General features: G+C 41.9%; 1 protein-coding gene across 1 annotated transcript in view; it reads right to left on the bottom strand.

Moving 5' to 3' along the window:
- Positions 1-8,813: 8,813 nt before the first annotated feature.
- Positions 8,814-20,625, bottom strand: part of LOC102244097 (membrane-spanning 4-domains subfamily A member 8) — a 19,625-nt gene continuing 7,813 nt past the window's right edge. The window contains exons 3-7 of the mRNA XM_005860452.2: positions 18,813-18,932; positions 14,943-15,002; positions 13,532-13,660; positions 9,457-9,570; positions 8,814-9,283 (exon numbers count right to left, since the gene is read on the bottom strand). Of these exons, the coding sequence (XP_005860514.1) occupies positions 9,179-9,283; positions 9,457-9,570; positions 13,532-13,660; positions 14,943-15,002; positions 18,813-18,932 (528 nt within the window). The 3' untranslated portion in view covers positions 8,814-9,178. The remainder of the gene's footprint in view (positions 9,284-9,456; positions 9,571-13,531; positions 13,661-14,942; positions 15,003-18,812; positions 18,933-20,625) is intronic.

Consider the following 20,625-nt stretch of genomic DNA (forward strand, 5'->3'; position numbering starts at 1 on the left):
ACACACACACATATTCTTCCTGTAATTGAAAAGGAACCAATTAAATGCAGTTCAATTGGATAAGTGTTTAACGGTATCTGTGTGGAAAAGAAAGTGTTGCTTGAACTGGGTGCTGAGGCTACTGCATATAGCTGCCAGTAAGACAGAATAACAAATCCCTCAGGGGAGAAACAGGAAGCCTTCATCATGTAGTTTCATTGCTCCACCTGCAGTTTCACTGCTGGCTTCCCAGAAAAGGAAGAGGATGTTCAGGCAGCATTTCTGCTGGTCATTTGCCCAAATTCTTACAGTCAGGCAGGGAGGAACTGCAACTGCAATTAGCTTATAAGGACACTGTATGTGAGTTCCTTTATCACCTTTTAGTGCATTTTATTCTAATTCTGTTTAATAGTTAGAATAGTAATTTTTTTTTTATTTTCTGTTACCATATCGGGATTTTTGTACCCCCTGCCCACATTTGTTTTTAGAGACACAAAATAAGTTAATTTTACTTTGCTTATTCCACTGTGCATTTCATTTGAATTCAGAACTCTTATTTTGGATTCAAAGCCCACATTTTGGAGGAAAATCCTGTATTAAATGGCCCTAAAATTATCCTGTTTTGCAGTCTTACTGATACCATTATAATTTACCCAGTTATTATTTATTTACTTATTTATTTACAGAAAAGGAGTAAAAGAAAGGCCAGATAATATAGGCGTGCCATTTGTACAGCTCTGTCAGGAATCTGCCACTTAACATTCTCCAGGCCTATTCCCCGCACACCACTGGGGGGAGGGACTAGATAATAAAAATATGCCCAGTAAGGTCTAAATGAGGTAAGGAAGGTAGTTATCTGTCAGACACCTGGGTTCAGGGCATTGGCCAGAATAGACAGGCCACCACAAGGGCGGATTTGAGATTGATAAGCTCCTGATCAAAGGACTTTTCTCTTGGCCCTCTTGTGCTCCTAGCTCTCCTGTTACAGGGGCGTGTGCTCCCCATGTGACTCACAGCCCTGTGGACTCCATACAATAGACGGATGGACTGTGACTAGACTGATGGTGTGCCCAACTCAACTCCTTCATGGAATGGAAACTTTGGACACTGGCTTTGCTTCTAGCTCTGCTGAAGCCCCAGCTGCACATTTTCCAGGACTAGTTTAAGAGAAATGGGACTTTGCAACCCCAGGGATATAATTTCACTCGAATAAACCTTTCTACCACATTTCATTCTCCTATGTGAGTCTTAGGAAATTCTTTTTCTCAAGATATCGTAAGAATCCCACTCCCACTAGCAACCGAAAAATTCCACCTGTGCATTTCCCTGATAACATAACAAGTTACCTGACTGCTCTAACAGCAGAAAATGGATCTGGATGGGCAAGTGGGGACTGGTTTGCCTCCTTGGTCTCCCCTAACGTCGGATCTGAGCCCCTCTGCCAAGGACTGGACCTTCTTGGATGCCAGGTATTTGATGGAGAAACCCTGAGAAGTTGTGGGTATATAAGAGAGTCTTTATTGTAACCCAAATAGCCATTGCTGTGACATGAGCTATTAGACAAAGCAGTTCTTCAAAGTACAGTCCCCAGTAGCCATACACCGGCTAGGTAACAATACATCTTTCCTACAAAGTAGCAGTAGACTCAACATAGGAGCTATACAGGAGCCATCCTTGGAGCACAGCCTCACTAAGCAGCCACCTCTGAGCCGCTACCTGCTGGTTAGCAACGTACTTTAATACTAACTTAGACAAAGAGGCTTCTTTCCAAATAGTGACCTCACTATTTTTGGGTTATAGAAGGGAACCCTTTTGCAGTATGCATACAGTAAGATAGCTGTGTCCTTGCTTCTTGCACCTGCTTATAGCAACTTAGCCTTGAACACCCTGATTAGGATTCCCATGCTCAGAGTGGCCTTGAACATCCAACGCACTCTCGATAGGGTCCTCACACCCACACTGTCCCAAATGAAGGCAAACATGACATCTATGACTATTTTTATTTAAAGGAAGAACTTGGAATCCTAATCATACAAGTTAACACAGGGCTCCCAATAAATATATAGCAACTTGTCCTCCCCTGGAGTAGGCCTGGCTCATAGAAAGCTCAGGGCAATGGTGATTTTTTGTTGCTCAGGGCAACGTGATTTCTTTCCTGTTAATTGGACACATTTTTTCTACTTTCTCTGTGGCTAAAAGGCAGTGCATATAATCTCCAACTCACCTTATAATTAAAATTTTTTCATTGTTAGAGCAAGTTCTTTTCCCTCTTGTGAAAGTACTTGTGAACTGAGAGCTGATTGTTAGGACTCCATGAGGCTGCTAGGATGTCAGTAGGGACTGTGATCTTTTTGATTCTAAGTATTATATCTGCAGGACCTGCATATTTTGCAAGAAAACATGAAAGCGAACCAAGGTGTACAGAGGTAAATCTGTTAATGTCCTAGAATTCTCAAATTTGAAAGCCTAGTTTCTTCTGGCCCCAAAATTAATGAAAATGTTTCTAATTCTAATTTCTAAGCTGGATTTATGAAGGATGGAGAAGGAAATGTTTTCTTCAGAAAGTTTCCTTTGAATTGGATAATGAAAAATTGGGTTGATAGTTCATCCTTGGAGGGTGTGAAAGAATAAAGTTTGTAAAGTCTCTCAGAGCAGTGCAGCCCCATTTTGATGGGTTTCAAGAAACTATTTAGCCTTTGTATGGAAATATAACATTAAGGCTTTCCATAACTCCTAAGAAAAAAAATAAAAATTACATAAGAAATTGTCTTCGTAATGTTTATATAATAAAATGAAAACATAAACTCTGTAGTCACTGTTTACAAAGACAGCCAAATAGTGAGTTACACTCTGTAATTTGTACAAATATAATAAATAGGTTAAAAAATTGGTTGTCATAATCTTGTAATGATTTTCTACTTGGAAAAAATATGTGCCAAGTGAAAAACTAAACAATAAAGTTGTGATTTAAAAGTGAGGATTACACTTGGAAATTGTAAAATGAAATAATGTGTAAATACTGTATGGAATAAAAGTTTAAACAGGGTGTAGTTTTTATTTTATTTTATTTATTTATTTTTAAATATATTTTTATTGATTTCAGAGAGGAAGGTAGAGGGAAACATCAATGATGAGAGATAATCATTAATGGGCTGCCTCCTGATCAATGCAAGGCCCCCTACTGGAGATAGAACCTGCAACCCCGGGCATGTGCCCTTGACCGGAATCCAACCTGGGACCTTTCAGTCTGCAGGCTGATGCTCTATCCACTGAGCCAACCCAGCTAGGGCCAGGGTCTAGTTTTTAAAAGCATAAAACTTTTTATTGCCTAACAATTTTTAAAAACTTTAAATTTTTCTTTGCTTAATCCTCACCCGAGGATATTTTTTCCATTGATTATTAGAGAGAGTGGAAGGCAGTGAGAGAGGGAAGGGGAAAGAGAGAGAGAGGAAGAAAGAGAGAGACACAGAGAGAGATGGAAAAACATTGATGTGAGAAAGACACATTGATTGGTTGCCTCCTGCATGTGCCCCCACTGGGGCCAGGGATCAAACTGCAGCTCACACATGAACGGTTGAACAGGAATTGACCTGTGACCCTTCAGTGCATGGGTTGACTATCTACTAAGTGACACTGGCCAAGGCATAACGATTTCGTTTAATGAAGCAAAAATACAATTTTACATTGTAATGGTTCTAGGTTCTCTGGTTAGTTATAACATAAGAACAAAAGCCTGCAAATTGACACACAAGTTAACAATCAGTAGTTATAAAGATGAGATTTGAAAACATATACAGGTGACTGCAGCATGTTCTTGTTTTTGTTATTGAATGTAATTTTTTACATAAAACTAAATTACAGATATTGGGTTATATAGATAATTCAATTTTTTATATTCTTGTAAACAAGGGTGGGCTTTCTCTTACCCTGTTACTTCTCAAAGATGTACTCAATTTAGAATGTTTCTTTTCTGTAGATTTAGAATGTTCTTAGTTCATTATATTTCTTCCTTACTTTGTATTTATGCACAGGAAGCTCCTACTGTTAAATACTTAGTGACTTCAGGACAATCCAGATGCTCCTGTGGCTTCTAACAACTCAGTCTTATATTTATTGAATTCTTTAAAAACATTCATTTTGTGATAGTAGTTGGCATACAATATTATATTAGTTTCAGGGGTACAACATCATGATTAGACATTTATATACTATACTAGAGGCCCAATGCACGAAATTTGTGCAAGGGTAGGCCTGCGCAGTCCCGGCTGCCAGGGCCCTCACAGCTCCTGCTGCCCCCCACCTGCACCTTGGTCTGGTGCTGCCCGCATCCACCACCACACACCCCCGGTTCCCTGGTTCCCTGGAGCCCCCCCCCCCCATTGATTGCCCCCCAGCCAGTGGCCTGGGCCTCCCTCTGCGGGGAAATCAATCGCGGAGCCCCCTACCCCATCGATTGCTCCTCAGAGGGTGGCCTGGGCTTCCCTCTTTGGGGTGATAGTGGAGCCTCCTGATTGATTGCCACTGGCCGGTGGCCTGTGCCTCCCTCTGCAGGGTGATCATGGGGCAATGGCGGGCCCCCCAACCAATCACATTGCACCCACCTCGCTGGGCTGGTGCAGTGCGTGTCATAGTGTGGTCTTCCGGAAGGTCGTCTGGACCGTCGTTCTGCTGTTCGGTCGTTTGGTCAATTTGCATATTATGCTCTTATTATTATAAATGAAGTGATCACCATGATATGTGGAGTACCCAACTGGCTCTAGAAATAGTTATTACAATATTACTGACTATCCCCTATCCTGTATTTTAAATCTTTGTGACTATTTTTTTAAATTTATCTTTATTGTTGAAAGTATTACAGATGTCCCCTCTCCCCCGCCCCCCAGTGACCCTTCCATCCCAACCGCTCCCCCATCCCCGCCAGGCCTTCACCACCCTATTGTCTGTGTCCATGGGTTATGCATATATGCATATAAATTAGTTGGTTTATCTCTTCCCGACCCCCCTCCCCACTTCACTCTGAGATTTTTCAGTCTGTTCCATGCTTCTGTGTCTCTGTATCTATTTTGTTCATCAGTTTCTGTGATTACCTTTTACAACTGGCAATCTATGCTTAATCCCTTATCCAATTCTTCACAAACTGACATTTCTGGAATGATTCACTCATAACTGGGAAACTGTGTTGACATTATGGAGGGGAAATGTCTAACTAATGTGAGGAACAGTTCTTCTTTGAAAGTGAAGGATTGCCCATCAGTACTTAGACAAGGACCCAGAAGATAAAGCACTGTACATACAACTTAAAAAAAAATCATCTCTAAAAAGTCAAAAGAATACCTTGAACTTTGAAAGTAGAGTCCATTATGCATTGTGTGATTTTATGCTAAAATTTTGAGTTATACTGAAGGCCTGGGGAGAGGACAAGAGTGGAGAGGAAGAGGGGGTCAATGGGGGAAAATAGGGGGACATTAATAACGATAAATTAAAAAAATTTTTTTTGAGTGATATATTTGGAAGAAAAACCAGAAATCATTTGGTCCATGACTCTCACTTTGCACATGAAGTACCTGCCATGCGGAGAAGGGCAGTGGCTTTCTTGCCACCTCCAGCTTGTTAGTGGCAGAACAAGGACTGTCCCACTATCTTCCAGCCTAGAGTAATGCCTTCACTGTCAAAAAGTAGTATATAAATACATATACATAATATATAATTAGACATATATTTTATTGTGTAAGATTTCAGGACTAAATAGTTTAGAAGATGTAACAGTTAGATGTCTATATACATTTATAGTAAGTTTGGACTTAAGGGAAGAAAATAAGAAGCCATCTGTGCAAAAAAAAAGGGGGGGGCAGAGGTAATAGTAAGAATTACTATTATCTATATATATAAAAGGCTAAGTGTCCATCTGACTGGTAGCTATGACGTGCACTGACCACCAAGGGGCAGATGCTCAACACAGGAGCTGCCATGATGCACACTGGCCATTTAAAAATAAACGGCACCATGGACCTGGTGCAGACAAACCAACACTTGGCTTCCCCCAAGTGGAACACAGGCCCCGCCACCACCCTAGAGCGACACCCCAACAAATCGCAGTCAACACTGCCAAGATCCCATGGCACAAAATGCGGCCCACAGCCCGGCCCATCCAGGAAACTGTAACTGTGGGTGCCAGGTAATGACATCACATAGCAACACCTGGCTTCCTCTCCCTAGCAACTTTGTCTTCCTGGAGTTTCTTCAGCTCAGGAACCTGGCTTGCTGTATAGCCAGGTGCAAACATTTTACACTTTAACCAAATGTTTGTAAAGCGTTTTCACATGCCTCATCTCATTTGCTCCTCACAGAAGTCCTGGAGTAGGTAGATAAGAGACTTGGTAGAATCCTATTTTCTTTTCATGAGGCGGAAAACGGAGATTTAGAAAGTTTAGAAACTTGACCCAACTGAAAAGAAGAAATGATGAAACTTGAAAATGATTTCAGTTTTTCTCACTGCGCAGAATATAGTAAAACACTGCTACAGTTAAATATTTTGCCCTTTGTTCTCCCTGTGTGATCTACAATAATAGTATACTTTGTGTTTATATTTACTGCTGTGTTGCTGACAATTGCCTGAAAGAGAAGTTGGGGTACTTTACTGGGCTGGAAAAACCTTAGCTAAATTAGAAAGCAGGTCTAATTAAGCAAGTGTATTCTATATATATAAAAGGCTAAGTTGACTCATGCATGCAGGATACATATACTAGTAAAGCTCTCACTGGTGCCAATCACACGCGTGTGTTTTGATCTGTTATTGTTGATCGTTAATTTGGTTAACACTTCTATTATAGAGAAAGGGCAAATAGAGAAATATTAAAATATTTCTTCTAATTAATTTCCTTTCAATATGCACTAATCCAAGCACTGGGACACTAGTAAGTAATAAATAACAAAATAAAGTTATAAAGGAGTAGACTTATTAGTGTAATATAGGAGAAAGAATAATAAAATATTAATCTGTGTAGGCACATCAAGGCAAAGTACAGAAGTGGAAGTAGAGAATATAAGTATTTTCATAATTAACCAAAGCAAATATAATATCCCCTTTGTTATGGCATAGGAAGGGGAAGCGAAAAATATTCCAGAAAATGTATGCACCAAGAGAGATCCTGCCATAGGTTGAGACATATGTTCACATGATGATCTTAATATAATCTTGGGTACCATCACCTTCAAAAAGCAATGGGGTATCAGAATTTACTGCAAAAAGAAATGGTCATAAAAGAGGCTTGCTAATCTTGGGAATATTTTTGTCCTCCATGGATGGAAACTGTGCATTTCCATCGATCCATTGGTCTCCAAAGTCTCTTCCACCTTTTATGTGTCATTGATCTGAAGAAAATGGGAGTGAATGGAGGTGTGGTACAGTGCAGGGCAAGTACGCAATTTTATTACCTGCTGAAGGCAGTGAGCTGTCACTCCAGGTTGAGGAAGGAACCCTCTGGGATGATGGGCCTAGCACACAGAACTAATAGAGTAGGTAGTAGGATAAGAAAGAAACTCTTTTCAAACTAGCCCCATTGTGATTTCAGCAGGGCAGGTGGAAGGTATCCCTCTCTGGAGAAGCACCAGGTGTGTTAGAAGATGCTTTCCATGTGAGGTGATGCACATGTAGGAGGTGAGACATATCTGGAGTGTTTATGTTAACTCGGAGGCCAGATAAGTCAGGAAGGAGGCTCTGAGAAGAGAGTGTAGGATCAACTTGGAGGACTGGAGATCTGTGGAGTGAGAAGATGTCAAATCCGATGGGGCAATGAGAGGCAACGACAAAGAAGAAGGAGAGAGGACCAGACTTACTCTGACCATCCAGCCTTCTAAAACTGGTCCAAACAAGTCAGCCCATGATGGGGAGCTCAGTGTACTAACATTGGGCTCAGCTTACAAAACAAAGAAGTGGAGGGCTGGTCTAAATCAGAATAGAACATGCTCCAACTGACATTTTTTTGTTGTCTGTCATTTCCCAAGATCCGCTAAGTTCTAGAAAACACACTGTAGGCTTTGGAATCTCAGTTATTCCTGACTGGCTGATGGGCATCCAAAGGTCAGAGAAGATACAGGTGCTGAGAGAGACAGAACTCTGAACATCAAGCCATTGAGAGGAAACTTCTTAGGCAAAGTCAGAGCCTAAAAATATTTACAAGAGTAAAAACATGTCTGTATTTAATAATAATAATAAGTCATTGCCAGGCTGTGCAGCAAAGGAAAACTTGATGGCACCTGGAATTTACAGATTTCTATAATCTGCTGGCACATAAACTTTACGGAGCCAACTGACCCTCATGGGTAACAATATTTAAATTGAAAGTGCATACATCTAGAAGTTATAGACAGCTATTTCTCTTTGAATGAGTTTTGATCCTTTGGTAAATAAAGATATAATAGCCTCATAACTTTGGAAGATATCCTAAGACAACGTTTGTTCTTGAGTACTATTGCATCGGTGGCAACAGCATATAAAAAGCATAATAATTTCAGTGGATGATTCTCTCCGAAAGTCTTCTCAAAATAATGGTATAATATTGCACTTAAAAACCAAAATAAAAACCACCTACTCTCCTTTAATGCCCCCAACAAATGCTGCTTCCTCAACCAGGCTTGTTCTCTGCTTTTCCAATCATTGCCAGAATAAATAATTTCCCTCTCTGATCTCTCTACACATCCCCACATTCTGCCTTATGTTAGAGAAAACTGCTTGCATGTTCTTCTTCTCTTGTGAGGCAGAAGTTCCTTGAAGTCAAGGACTTTGCATGTTCCATGTTCACCCTCTTCCTGCCATGAATACAGTTTTGAACATATCAAATGCTCAGTGCACTTTTATTCAGTGAGTGAATGATTGGGAGATTGAAGCTGGGGTTGTCTAGACATTTGTTTCAGTAGCTCTTAAGCTCACACAGGTAAGCACATGAATATGTGCACTGGACTTCCCACAGGTGGATGTCCTAGGGAGGACCTCTTGCTCAAATCCACTTTAAAGTTCTGCCTCCTTTTAAATGGCAGAACAGCATGAATAACCAAGCTAAAGTGAATGAAGTACAGGGTGCCAACAGCTGGAAAGACATTTTCCTTAGTTTGTCAGGGGAGGAAGAAGCTGAGTTTCAGAAGCCCAGAAAGGAGAGTTCTTCTTTTAGTTCCAGTGAAAGATGCTTCTAGAACCTTTGGCTTATTTGGAGTCCTGGATCTCACTGAAATAAGATGGTGGAGAGTTCACTGGTTCTGGATTGGCCACTGGGTTTGTCACATAGACAGTTTGAAAGACCACAGTGCCCTGAAAAAGACAGGTACATGGAGGTGCGTTAGTGAGAACCACAATTGTGCAAAGGCCTTTAGACATTCTGGGATTCCCCATGTGCCTGGGCAAGAAGGGGAAGCCTGAAAACTTCTCTAGTCCCCACACGCGTTAGAGCATCTTTCCACCAACTGAGGATCATACACACTCACATTGTTATGTAAATAGCTGACCAGTTTGCAGTCAAAATGGACAGATGTGCAGGCAACGCAGAATTCCAGGAGGCTAAAGACGAACAGCACGGCAGAAGAAGCTATTCCAGAGGTCTGAAACCAGGAGGAACACAGATGTCATGAGGGCTGCCCGGGAGTGTGAGGTCTGGCTCAAAGCATGGCTCTGCAATAGACCATGGCTAGGGCTTTGAGAAAGACCTCTAACCTCATCTCAGCCTCATGGAGAAATGATCTCACCAGGTTTTGTGAGGGTCAAGTGTGTTTGTAAAAGAGTTATTTTAACACTACCTGTGTTGTTCTAAGGAAAAGAATAGTCATTGTTTAGGGAAACACCTTGATGACTTGTTTTGGGTACAGGGCACGAAACCTAAGTATGGGATTTGGAGTTAAGACAGTGAAACTGTTCTGTGTAGGAAGCAAAAAGAAATTTGGGAGTATGGACAGTCCTCAGAGAGCAAAGAGAGATGGATAGAGGAGAAAGACGGGACTGAGCAACATGAAGGGATGGTAGGGCCTACAGAAAAAAAGGCATCTTGTGAGAAATTAACACATTACAAAGCAGGGATGTCTAACCTCCAGGCATCAGTAGTTACCTCCACCATCCCTCCGAACCTTTAGAGAAAGTCAGCTACTAAAACAACCTTCTTGGCTTGTGACCATGGCATTTTGTGGAGAGAAATAATTGGGACTGTCTTTAACTTAAGAAAACAGTCAATAAAAGGATCCCCAAATAGAACTAATTCAGCAGTAGTGGATTTCACGTGAGCACCAGGACACATCTAAGCCCTTCCCTTGTTCACCAACAATGCTCAAGAAAATGAGGTCTCTTACTGTATCTGGGGAGACAGTTTGGGTAGAATCCAAGGACAAGAAATGAATGATCCCAATAACATCTGGATTCCAATTACAAGAGGAAATACATATGGAAGTGAAAGTGCATGGCACATGGTAGGTATCAAACAAATGTTTGTCAATTATGATTTTAAAAATAGCATTGGTGATAGCTGGCTGCTCAGAGAATCCTCTCTCATGGAGAAACCCCTCTTTAGCACTTTTCTGCTCTTCCCTCTTGATTTAGCAAGCACTTATTAAACATATGTTTGCTATGAAAGGCTAAGAAAGCATTCTGAGAGGCATAATCTAGTGATGGATGAATATACAGATGTAGATAGTTATAATTTAAATCAGACACAGTAAGAGCTATAAAAGAGCCAATAATAGTAGTACCTCAGGGCACTGAGGAGAGACAGTTTCATTCTCAGTAGAAGATCCAGTGATGTGGGTTTGGACATGTGTTCAGGCAGGGGGAATAGCAGGATGGTGATGTCTGAGTAATGGAATCACAGAAGCTTAGGGTGGAGGGGCCTTTAAAAATGATGCTGGTCCTTTACAAATGTTTTTTAACAACATCCTATATAATAATAGAGTAATATGCTAAGTGTCCAACCAATCGGTTGACGGCTCGATGAGTCGCTATGACCCTGGTTGGAGCACTGACCACCAGGGGGCAGAAACTCCAACCAGTAGGTTAGCTTGCTGCTGGGATCCAGCCAATCGGGACTGGGCGAGAGGGCCAGATACTCCCTGGATCACTCCCACGGCCCCTCCCCATCCAACTGGCCCCCATCAACCCCGATCAGGACAGGGTGAAATGGACCCGATCAGCCCGATCGCTGGCCAGGCCAAGGGACCCCACCTGTGCACGAATTCATGCACAGGGGCCTCTAGTTCTTTTATAAAGAAAGCTTTCTAATGGGAGGAGAGTTGGGAGGATGGGTGAAAAAAGTGAAAAGTATTAAGAACAACAAATAGGGAGGTATAAAAACAGTCACAGAGAGGTAAATTACAGTATAGGGAATGTAGTTACCTCATCAAATATGTGTGTCTAATCATTACACTGTATACTTGAAACTAATATGGTATTGTTTTTCAACTGTAATTGAAAAATAAATTTAAAAAACACCCTTCTATGAGGGAGAAGGGTTCCTCTAGCAGTTTAGATAGTTATTATTTGGTGAGTATTAATTCATGCTTGTTGAGACCTTGGAGCACCCCACGCCTTGGTTCATCTTTTGCTAAGCTATGTTGAAGTCCAGCCCTCCTTCTTCTGGACTGAAGCCAGAGGTGTGTGGGTGCATGAGATGGAAGAGATCTCTTTCCAAGACCAGGCATTGGCAGAACTGAGATTAGAAGTCAGGGGTATCCGGTTTGGCTCAGTGGATGGAGTGTCGGCCTATGGACTGAAGGGTCCCAGGTTCGATTCCGATCAAGGGCATGTACCTTGGTTGTGGGCAAATCACAGTTGGGGATGTGCAGGAGGCAGCTGATCAATGTTTCTCTCTCATCAATGTTTCTAACTCTCTATCCCTCTCCCTTCCTCTCTGTAAAAAAACCAATAAAATATATTTAAAAAAAGAAGAAGAAGAAGTCAGGGGTGGTGGCTCCAGCCACTGTGGTGACTGAGAAACTGGTGAAAATGGCTGGATTCTGGATGCACTTTAAAGGTGAATTCAGCAGGTTTCCCTGTAGAGTTGGCTCAGAGGTGCTGGAGGCAGTCAGAGTGAGTTAATGATTTCACTAAGGTTTGTCCTGAGTGACTGGAAGGTTGCAGTTGCCATCAACCTGGAAAAGGCAACCTGAGAGAAAGTTTGGGAAGTAAAATATGGATAGGAGATTTGGATATGTTAAAATCCAAATATTAGATGGTGAGCGAACAAATGGATACTAGAGACTGGAGTTTGTGAGAGATGATTTGTGGGAACCTAGGCATTTGGAGTCATTGTCATAGAGAAAGTGTTCCAAGTCACCAGGCTGGATGAAACTGCCAAGGCAGGGAGTAGAGAGAGAAACAGAAGAAGATTGAGGACTGAGCGTGAGAAATTGGGGAAAGAATAAGAACCAGCAAAAGGGACAGAGAAGAGAGCAACCAGTAAGGGTGCAGGAACACCAGCTGCAGGGCCTGGAACCCAACGGGAAGTCCACCAAAGAGGAGGAATGATTGGGCCCTTGAATAGAGGAAATTTTTGGAGAATTGAGGCTGAAAGTATGGCTAGTGTGGGTTAGAGAGATTATGAGAGGAGAGAACTGAAGACTGTAAAGTAAACAATTCTTAAGGAATTTTCTGCAGAGAGAGTCAGAGAAATGGAGTGGTACCTGAAGTAACCAAGAGAAGGTTAGTTTGGGTTTAAAGATGAAAGAAACAAAAGTGTGTTCAATGCTGATGGAAAAGCTGTAGCAAATCAGACAGTGATGTGGAAGAGAGGTGGGAGCCAGAGAGCGGGGAGAAGCACATGGAGTGATAACTTTAATGGGAGGAGAGGACAGGGCTGCTGTGCAGAGAGAGACATTGAGTTTACATTGGGCTCATCTATAGCTGTGCTTTCCCATCTTTTAGCAAAGTGTCCCCTGAGGACTTGAGATGTGTTGTAAATGCAAAATACACACTAAATACACACTAGATTTCTAAGATGTGGCACCCAAAGTGCAAAATATTGAATGAATAATTTTTACACAGATTAAATATTGAAATTATGTTTTGTATATTTTGGGTTAACTAAATGTATTATTGAATTTAATTTTACATTTTTTTCTCTCTTTAATTTGGACACTAGAAAATGTAAAATCACTCACGTGGCTTACATTAGACTTCTATTTGACAGCATGAGTCTATATATGGGATGGCTCATTCGCCTATGCATTTCTATGGCTGCTTTCACACTGGGTTGAGTACTTGCAACAGAGATCAGATGGCCTGAAACACCTTAAATGTTCACACTATATCCTTTTTTCTGAACACCTTTGCTGACCCTTTTGTCCACAGTAATGGGCAGGAAGATGAGCAGGTTGGTGGGTACTGATGTATTTTCTGTATAACTGCATTTAATTCTCCCAACAATGGCAAAATGTAGGTACTGTTTTATAAAGATGGAAACAAGATTAAGAAAAGTCACATGCTTAGAGTAACAGCAATAAAGCTATAGGTCAGGGACTTTAAAAAGCCCTAAAGAAAGCTACGTTGGAACCCAGAGGAGCATTGGTCAAGAGGGATACTTACCACTTTACTGCAATCAAAGGGGTACATGAACCTACATGAGGGGTTGATAGCCATATCTGTGATGAGGAGCATGATTCCAACCATAGAGAAGATTGCACTGACGATACTCATGCCCATGCTACTTTGCAGCTAAAGAAGATACAGAGGGTCAGTATGAGAGAGGAAAACACTTATAGCTGAGATGAGCAGAGATTCAGCAAATACTTCATAATGTGAATTCCTGGAACCCTAGATGTGAGGCAAGTAAAGAGATGTCTTGTGCAAAATAGGTTTGGTGGTAAAGTAACTTTGAAAACACCTGGGTTGCCCTAACCAGTTTGGCTCAGTGGATAGAGTGTTGGCCTGCAGACTGAAGGGTCCCAGGTGCGATTCCGGTCAAGGGCATGTACCTTGGTTGCGGTCACATCCCCAGCAGCAGGTGTGCAGGAGGCAGCTGGTCGATGTTTCTCTCTCATTGATGTTTCTAACTCTCTATCCCTCTCCCTTCCTCTCTGTAAAAAAAAAAAAATCAATAAAATATATTTAAAAAACAAAAAACACCTGGGTAACACTAAGTTAGGTCTTTTGTGCAGGACTTCTCAAAGCCTTTAAGAAGGAATATGGATCCACTGGAGAAGAGACTACTAAATAGAGATCCCTCCCAAGTTATCTAACCATTTCATAAAGTATCTTGAGGGACAAGTATCCCCAAGAATAATGTTTAGGAATCACTGGACTCATTTATCCCACAAGACATGGCTAGAAGACTCAACCAAAGTGTTTTGGTATGTGACCGGCTCTGAAGCTCCATGATTCTGGTCCATGTGCAGAATGACATGCCCAGAATTGATCTTCCCTGTGGAGTTTTTAAATAGATTTCATCTGTTGTGGGACCAGGCCATGCTGGGGTCTTTCTCTAGATAACCAGCTTGTGAGAGAAACAAAGGTACTCTCTTGGTCCAATACTTGGGGCCAGCAAGCTTTGCCCATGTTAATTGACAGAACTTGTTTGGAAGGACTCCTTTGGGAAGCTGCTTCCTGAGCCTCCCCTGGCTTCCCTGTAAAAATGTCTGGCACTGGGCTCTGTGTGCTGCAGGCAGTCAGTGCTTGCTCTGCTGGAGGGCAGCCTAGCACCCCAGGTTGTTTTTTGCCTCCTCTTGTAAGATCCTCTTAGGAAAGTTATTCTCTCTGTCTCTCCATACCCTGAAGCTGCCCTTCCTTCCACCAAATCTTCTGGACTCTTTCCCATTTGTGACTCTGTCCAGGTTCATGTGGTCTTGTGAGTATGAGTGAGCATGGGTGTCAGTGCCCTGTGTCTGGTTATAAGTAGGTGCAAGGATGAAGGAGACATTGTGTGTGAACTTCTTTCCCCTGTTGTGTGTCTCTCCTAAGGGTCCATGGTTCAGAAAGCCTGTCTCAGGATGGGACTTACCAGGCAAGAAGATCTTGGTTGCTGTTCTGATGCCACTGAGAGGGATCCTGAAATGATGAACTGATGCAGAAGAGAGGGAGTTTAGAAAGAGGTCAGTGGTCAGAGACCCACCTTCAGGCTCCAAGCTTCTGGTCACACATATATTCTCTCACACATGCTAGGATCCTCTGCTGGGATCTCCTACTCAACTTGGGGAAAATAAATGAAGGAAGAAAGGAGGGAAGGAAGGAAGGAAGGAAGGGAGGGAGGGAGGTGATTTTGTACCACAGGGCAGTGACTAAGGATAAATATGTATTTTAGAATCCAGTATACCAGTTTTTAAACTCTAACTTGAAACTCATGTGATCTTGTGTAAGTTAATAAATTTTTCTTAGTGTATATTTCCTCTTCAAAAAATGAGGAAGACTATATGTCTTCCTAAGTGTTATTATCATGAGATAATTTGTCCCTTGCTTCTAGCATTTGGCGTATCTTGCCCATGGTAGATTCTGTACATAGTAGATACTCAATACAATTACTTCTTTTCTTGCCTTTTATTTTCCCACAGGCACATATTGTTGGCCTCCTAAAATGATTCACTCAGGCATGGGCACTCTGGAAGGAAGAAGGAAGGGGTTCCCACATTTTCACTGATTTGAGATATCAGCCCAATATATCTTTTAGTTCAGGGGTCCTCAAACTTTTTAAACAGGGGGCCAGTTCACTGTCCCTCAGACCGTTGGAGGGCCGGACTATAATTTAAAAAAAAACTATGAACAAATTCCTATGCACACTGCACATATCTTATTTTGAAGTAAAAAAACAAAACGGGAACAAATACAATATTTGTATTTGCATGTGGCCCGCGGGCCATAGTTTGAGGACCCCTGTTAGTTACTCCAAAGAACGTTGCATCTCTGCAATGTAGTACATCAACTATGAAGGCTACAGGCTACAAGGATGTTTGTATTTATTTCAACACTGATGTTCTGCAGGCATAGTGGCTGATGGGATTCTCTACTGTCAGTGAGGGTTTGAGAGGGTATCAGCTATGATTTAATGGAAGCTTTGCTCAGCCCTACATGAACTGTTTTTACCTTTGCATTACTTAACTGCATAATGTCCCATCAAGCACCATTATTATTCCTGTTTTATAGAGGGGTGGACTGAGGCTTAGAGATTTTGAATAACTCGCCCAAGAGCAATCAGCAAATAGTATATCTGAGAATCAAATTCAAGTATTTGACCCCAGATCTCATGTTCTTAACCCTCATCCTGCACTCATTCCACCTCAGAGTAGATGCCTGTGCCTTGGAATGGAAATGGGTATTCACAATGAAAACTTACTCTAGCCACCTGTGCCTTGTAAGAAGAATGCCATTTTTCCTATAAGTGGGAAAATTAGCCTCAATTTTATGTTTTCTGCAGACTTTGTAGGAAAGGAAGGAAACAGAAGGCTAGACTTCTGGTGTCTCTGCTGGTCCTTTTAAGGTGCCTAAGAAGAGGGCCTTTGGTTTGGAGGAGGACCATATGATCTTTAGGAAATAGATAGTTCTAGAGTCAGTAAGGCAACACAGAGCAAAAGTGCCCTGCAGGAAGAAGGGAGGGTAGTGTCATGAGGGCTGATGGGACCTAAGCAACCTGGTGGAAGGGAAGATGGCCACCAAGGCCTTTGAGATGCTTTAAGAGAATCTAACGCTCAACAGGAACTGTTTTGTCACTGTGGTGTTAGTCTTCTCCATTTCCCCAAACTACACAGAAGTCTGTTATACACACAGGTGTCTGTGGTTGGCTGAGTTCCAAGTCTGGGTCTGTGCTGAACAGAATGAAGACCTCAGCCTCAGAAGATGAGAACAAGACAGAGCAGGTGCTCAGATAAAAATGCTCCCAAGAACCTAAGCCCTGCCATTTGCAGATGCTGTGTGTGTGTGTGTGTGTGTGTGTGTGTGTGTGTGTGTGTGTGTGGTGGATGACTCTGGGCTATTTTTATTTAAATCTCATGGTGTATGGTGACTTGGCTGATGTCCAGGTTACTCTGGAGTTTTGCTATTTGGAGAAAAGTTGCCTTGGGTCACAGATATGTGATTTGAGAGAAAAATTGTGTTTTGGCAGGTAGAGACAGACGTGGTTGGTGGGAGAGAGACTGAATTGCCTGTGTGTGTGTGTGTATGTGTTTGTGTGCGTGTGTGTGTATGTGTGTGTGTGTGTGTGTGTGTGTGTGTGTGTGTTTGTGCGCAGTGTGCCTGTGGAAGAGGGAAGACACTAAGAAGAGTGGAAAACAATCATAAAGGCAATACATTGGAAAGAGAAAGGACTTTTGGTTCTTCACTTTAAAGAGGTTCCAGATCACCCTGAAAATGTAATAAAAACTGTGGACTTTTCCAGAAAAATAAATAAATAAATAACATCTAATATACCAAATATTTTGCAACAAGGTGGACTCTGAGTCCATCAGAGGACTCCAGGTTGAGTCCCCACTGCTTACTGTCTGTTCTGTGGCTAGGCAGCCACTCTTAACCCTTGATGGAAACGTTTTTCTCCTGGAGCACCAGCTCTGAGCCTGAGTCCAATAGCGTTTAAGCGCTTGGCTAATGAACTAGGAAAAGGTTTCCTAACCTCTGAGGTGGGCTAATTAGGAAGCTGCCTGCTTTGGGGCAATGGCACCTTGCAGGACTGTCACTTGATATATGAACTGAATTTTGTCTCCTCATAATCCATCTTTTGAAGTCCAAACCTCTAGGACCTCCAAATGTGACTGTATAGATGTTTCCAGACTCACTATACTTTGCCTTATGATTTTTTTTACTTTACAGTGGTGTGAAATGATATGCATTCAATAGAAACTGTTCTTTGAATTTTGAATTTTGATCTTTTCCTGGATGAGTGCTATGTGCTAAGATACTCTCTGGTGATGCTGGACAGAAGCAGCCAGCCTCAGCTCCCTGTCAGCCACACAATCACAAGCCTAAACAACCCATTCTCTACAGTGTAGTACTTAATGCATTTTGACTCGGGATATTTTCAATTTATGATGGGTTTTTGGAGATGTAGCCCCATCGTAAGTTAAAGAGCATCTGTATTTGAAGATAGGACCTTTAAGAAGGTGATTAGTACTCAGCCATAAGAAAGGATGAAATACAGTCATTTACAAGAACATGGATGGACCTTGAGAACATTATGCTAAGTAAAATAAGTCAGACAGAAAAAGCTAAAAACCATATTATTTCACTCATATGTGGAATATAAAATTGAAACTTATGAACAAAAACAACAGTGTCATGGTTGCCAGAGGAAGGGGAGTTGGGGGAATAGGGGGTCCTAATATGAGGTGACAGGAGAAGATTTGCCTTTGGGTGGTGGGCACATAGGGCTATATACAGATTTTATAACTTAGAAATTCACACATGAAACCTATATGTTCATGTTGACCAATGTCACCCTAATAAAATTTCATTGAAAAAATAAAGAAAGATGATTAAGGTTAAATGAGGTCATATGGGTGGGCCCTAAAACAATTTGAGTGGTATTCTAATAAGAAGATATATGAACACAGACACACACAGAGGGAAAACCATGTGAAGACACTGGGAAGAAGATGGCCATCTACACTCCAAAGAGAGAGGCCTCAGGAGAAACAACCCTGCCCACACCTTGATCTTGGACTTCCAGCATCCAGAACTATGAGATAATAAATGTCTGTTGTTTAGCCACCGAGTCTGTGGTATTTGTTCTGGTTTTCCACATGAACTAAAGTTCTTGGTGAACAAGGCCTGAGCTGAGTTCACAGCCCGCGTGCTCTCTTGGCTGAAAAACGCATGCAGCAAAGTACACAACTTGCCAGTGTGTTGGCAATTTCTGGAACTCACTTGCAGGGCCACTTACATTACTTACCAAGATGCCTCCCCAGAAGGGATAGCCTCCATAGAATGAGATAGCGGTGTAGTACCAGAGAACCATGCCTATGACACTGCCGAGGCCAATGTGTATCAGGCCGATCAGGATCTGGATGGCCTGTCAGGGGAGCCAAAAGCAGAGGCCTTAGTTTCTGAGGCCAGATCTTAACCCCTGCACTCTTGGGCCTCCTTTTTATTTTAATAAATATTTTGTTCTCTTGGTCAATAAAGTCATATTTAAAATGTACTAATGAAACAATACTTCCCATAATTGCCCCCCCCCCCACTCAAAGAAAACAATCACTTATATTTTGGTGCATAACCTTCCATTATTTTTTAAATATACACACTGATAATACAAAAAGGCTCTGCATATTTAACTTAATATTTCATTATGAAAATGTCCCTATGGCATTAAGTATTCTTTAAATATATGTTTTTTAAGGGCTGCCCACATTCCATTATGTGGATGATCTGTGGAGGATTAAGACCAAAGATATTGGGCAGGTATAATATGTTTTCATATTATAAACAACACTGCAATAAACATCTTTGTAGATGAGTCTTTATGCTCATCTTTTATTTCTTTGGAATATTGTTTTAGATTGAATTGTGTCTTCTTTCTCTCATCAAATTTATATATCTCTATTTGTTAATCTTCATCTGAGGATATTTTTTTCATTGATTTTTAGAGAGAATTAACTGAAGGGATGATGGAAGACAGAGAGAGATAAAGAGTAAGAGAGAGAAACACTGATATGAGAGAGACACACCAGTTGCCTGCCTGCTACTCGTGACCGGCTGGGGCTGGGTACTGAACCTGCAACCCAGGTACCTGACCTTTACTGTGAGACAAACCTGCAACCCTTTGGTGCACATGCCTACACTCTAACCACTGAACAACTCTGGCCAGGGCTCATATTAATATATTGAAGTTAAAACCTCCAGTGACTTTTAATGGGATCTCATTTGGAAATAGGATTGCTGCCGATGCAATTAGATAATATGAGATATACTGGAATAGGGTGGCCCCTATGACTGTTATCTTTTCAAAGGAATGCCATATGAAGAAAAACATGCGCACCCAGGAGAATGCCAAGATGGGAGTTATGCTGCCAGCCAAGGACCTACTGGAAGCTGGGAGACTGGCCTGGAACAGATCCACCCCTAGAGCCTTCAGAAGGAGCATGGCCCCATGGATACTATGATCACAAACTTCTGAACTAAGACATTAAATTTCTTGTGTTCTAAGACCCCTGGTTATTAGTACTTTGTTATGGCAGCTCTAGGAAACTATTATAGATTCTTGCCCAAATGATAAATATGTGTATATAGTACAAACATAACAGAAAATACAAATATAGTATTTCATTAAATTTGCACAAATGTTAGAAAATCATACAAAATGTCTGCCCCAAATTCTTTTTCTCATTAATGATATAGCTTGGAGGTATGTCCATATCATTACTTAAAGAACTAGGGAGCTTTATTTTTATTAAATTATATATATACTAGAGGCCCGGTGCACAAAAATTTGTGCACTCGGGGGGCGGGGGAGGGGGGTCCCCCAGCCCAGCCTGTGCCCTCTCGCAGTCTGGGACCCCTCGGGAGATAACGACCTGCTGGCTTAGGCCTGCTCCCGGGTGGCAGAGGGCAGGCCCAATCCCTAAGTGCAGCCCCTGGTCAGGCTCAGAGCAGGGCCGATTGGGGAGTTGGGGCGCCGCCCCGTCATGCACAGAGCAGGGCGGATCGGGAGGTTGCAATGCCACCCTCAGTCACGCTCAGGGTAGGGCCGATTGGGGGGTTGGGCC

This window comes from Myotis brandtii, unplaced genomic scaffold (assembly GCF_000412655.1).
Source record: "Myotis brandtii unplaced genomic scaffold, ASM41265v1 scaffold1341, whole genome shotgun sequence".
NCBI classification, from domain to species: domain Eukaryota; kingdom Metazoa; phylum Chordata; class Mammalia; order Chiroptera; family Vespertilionidae; genus Myotis; species Myotis brandtii.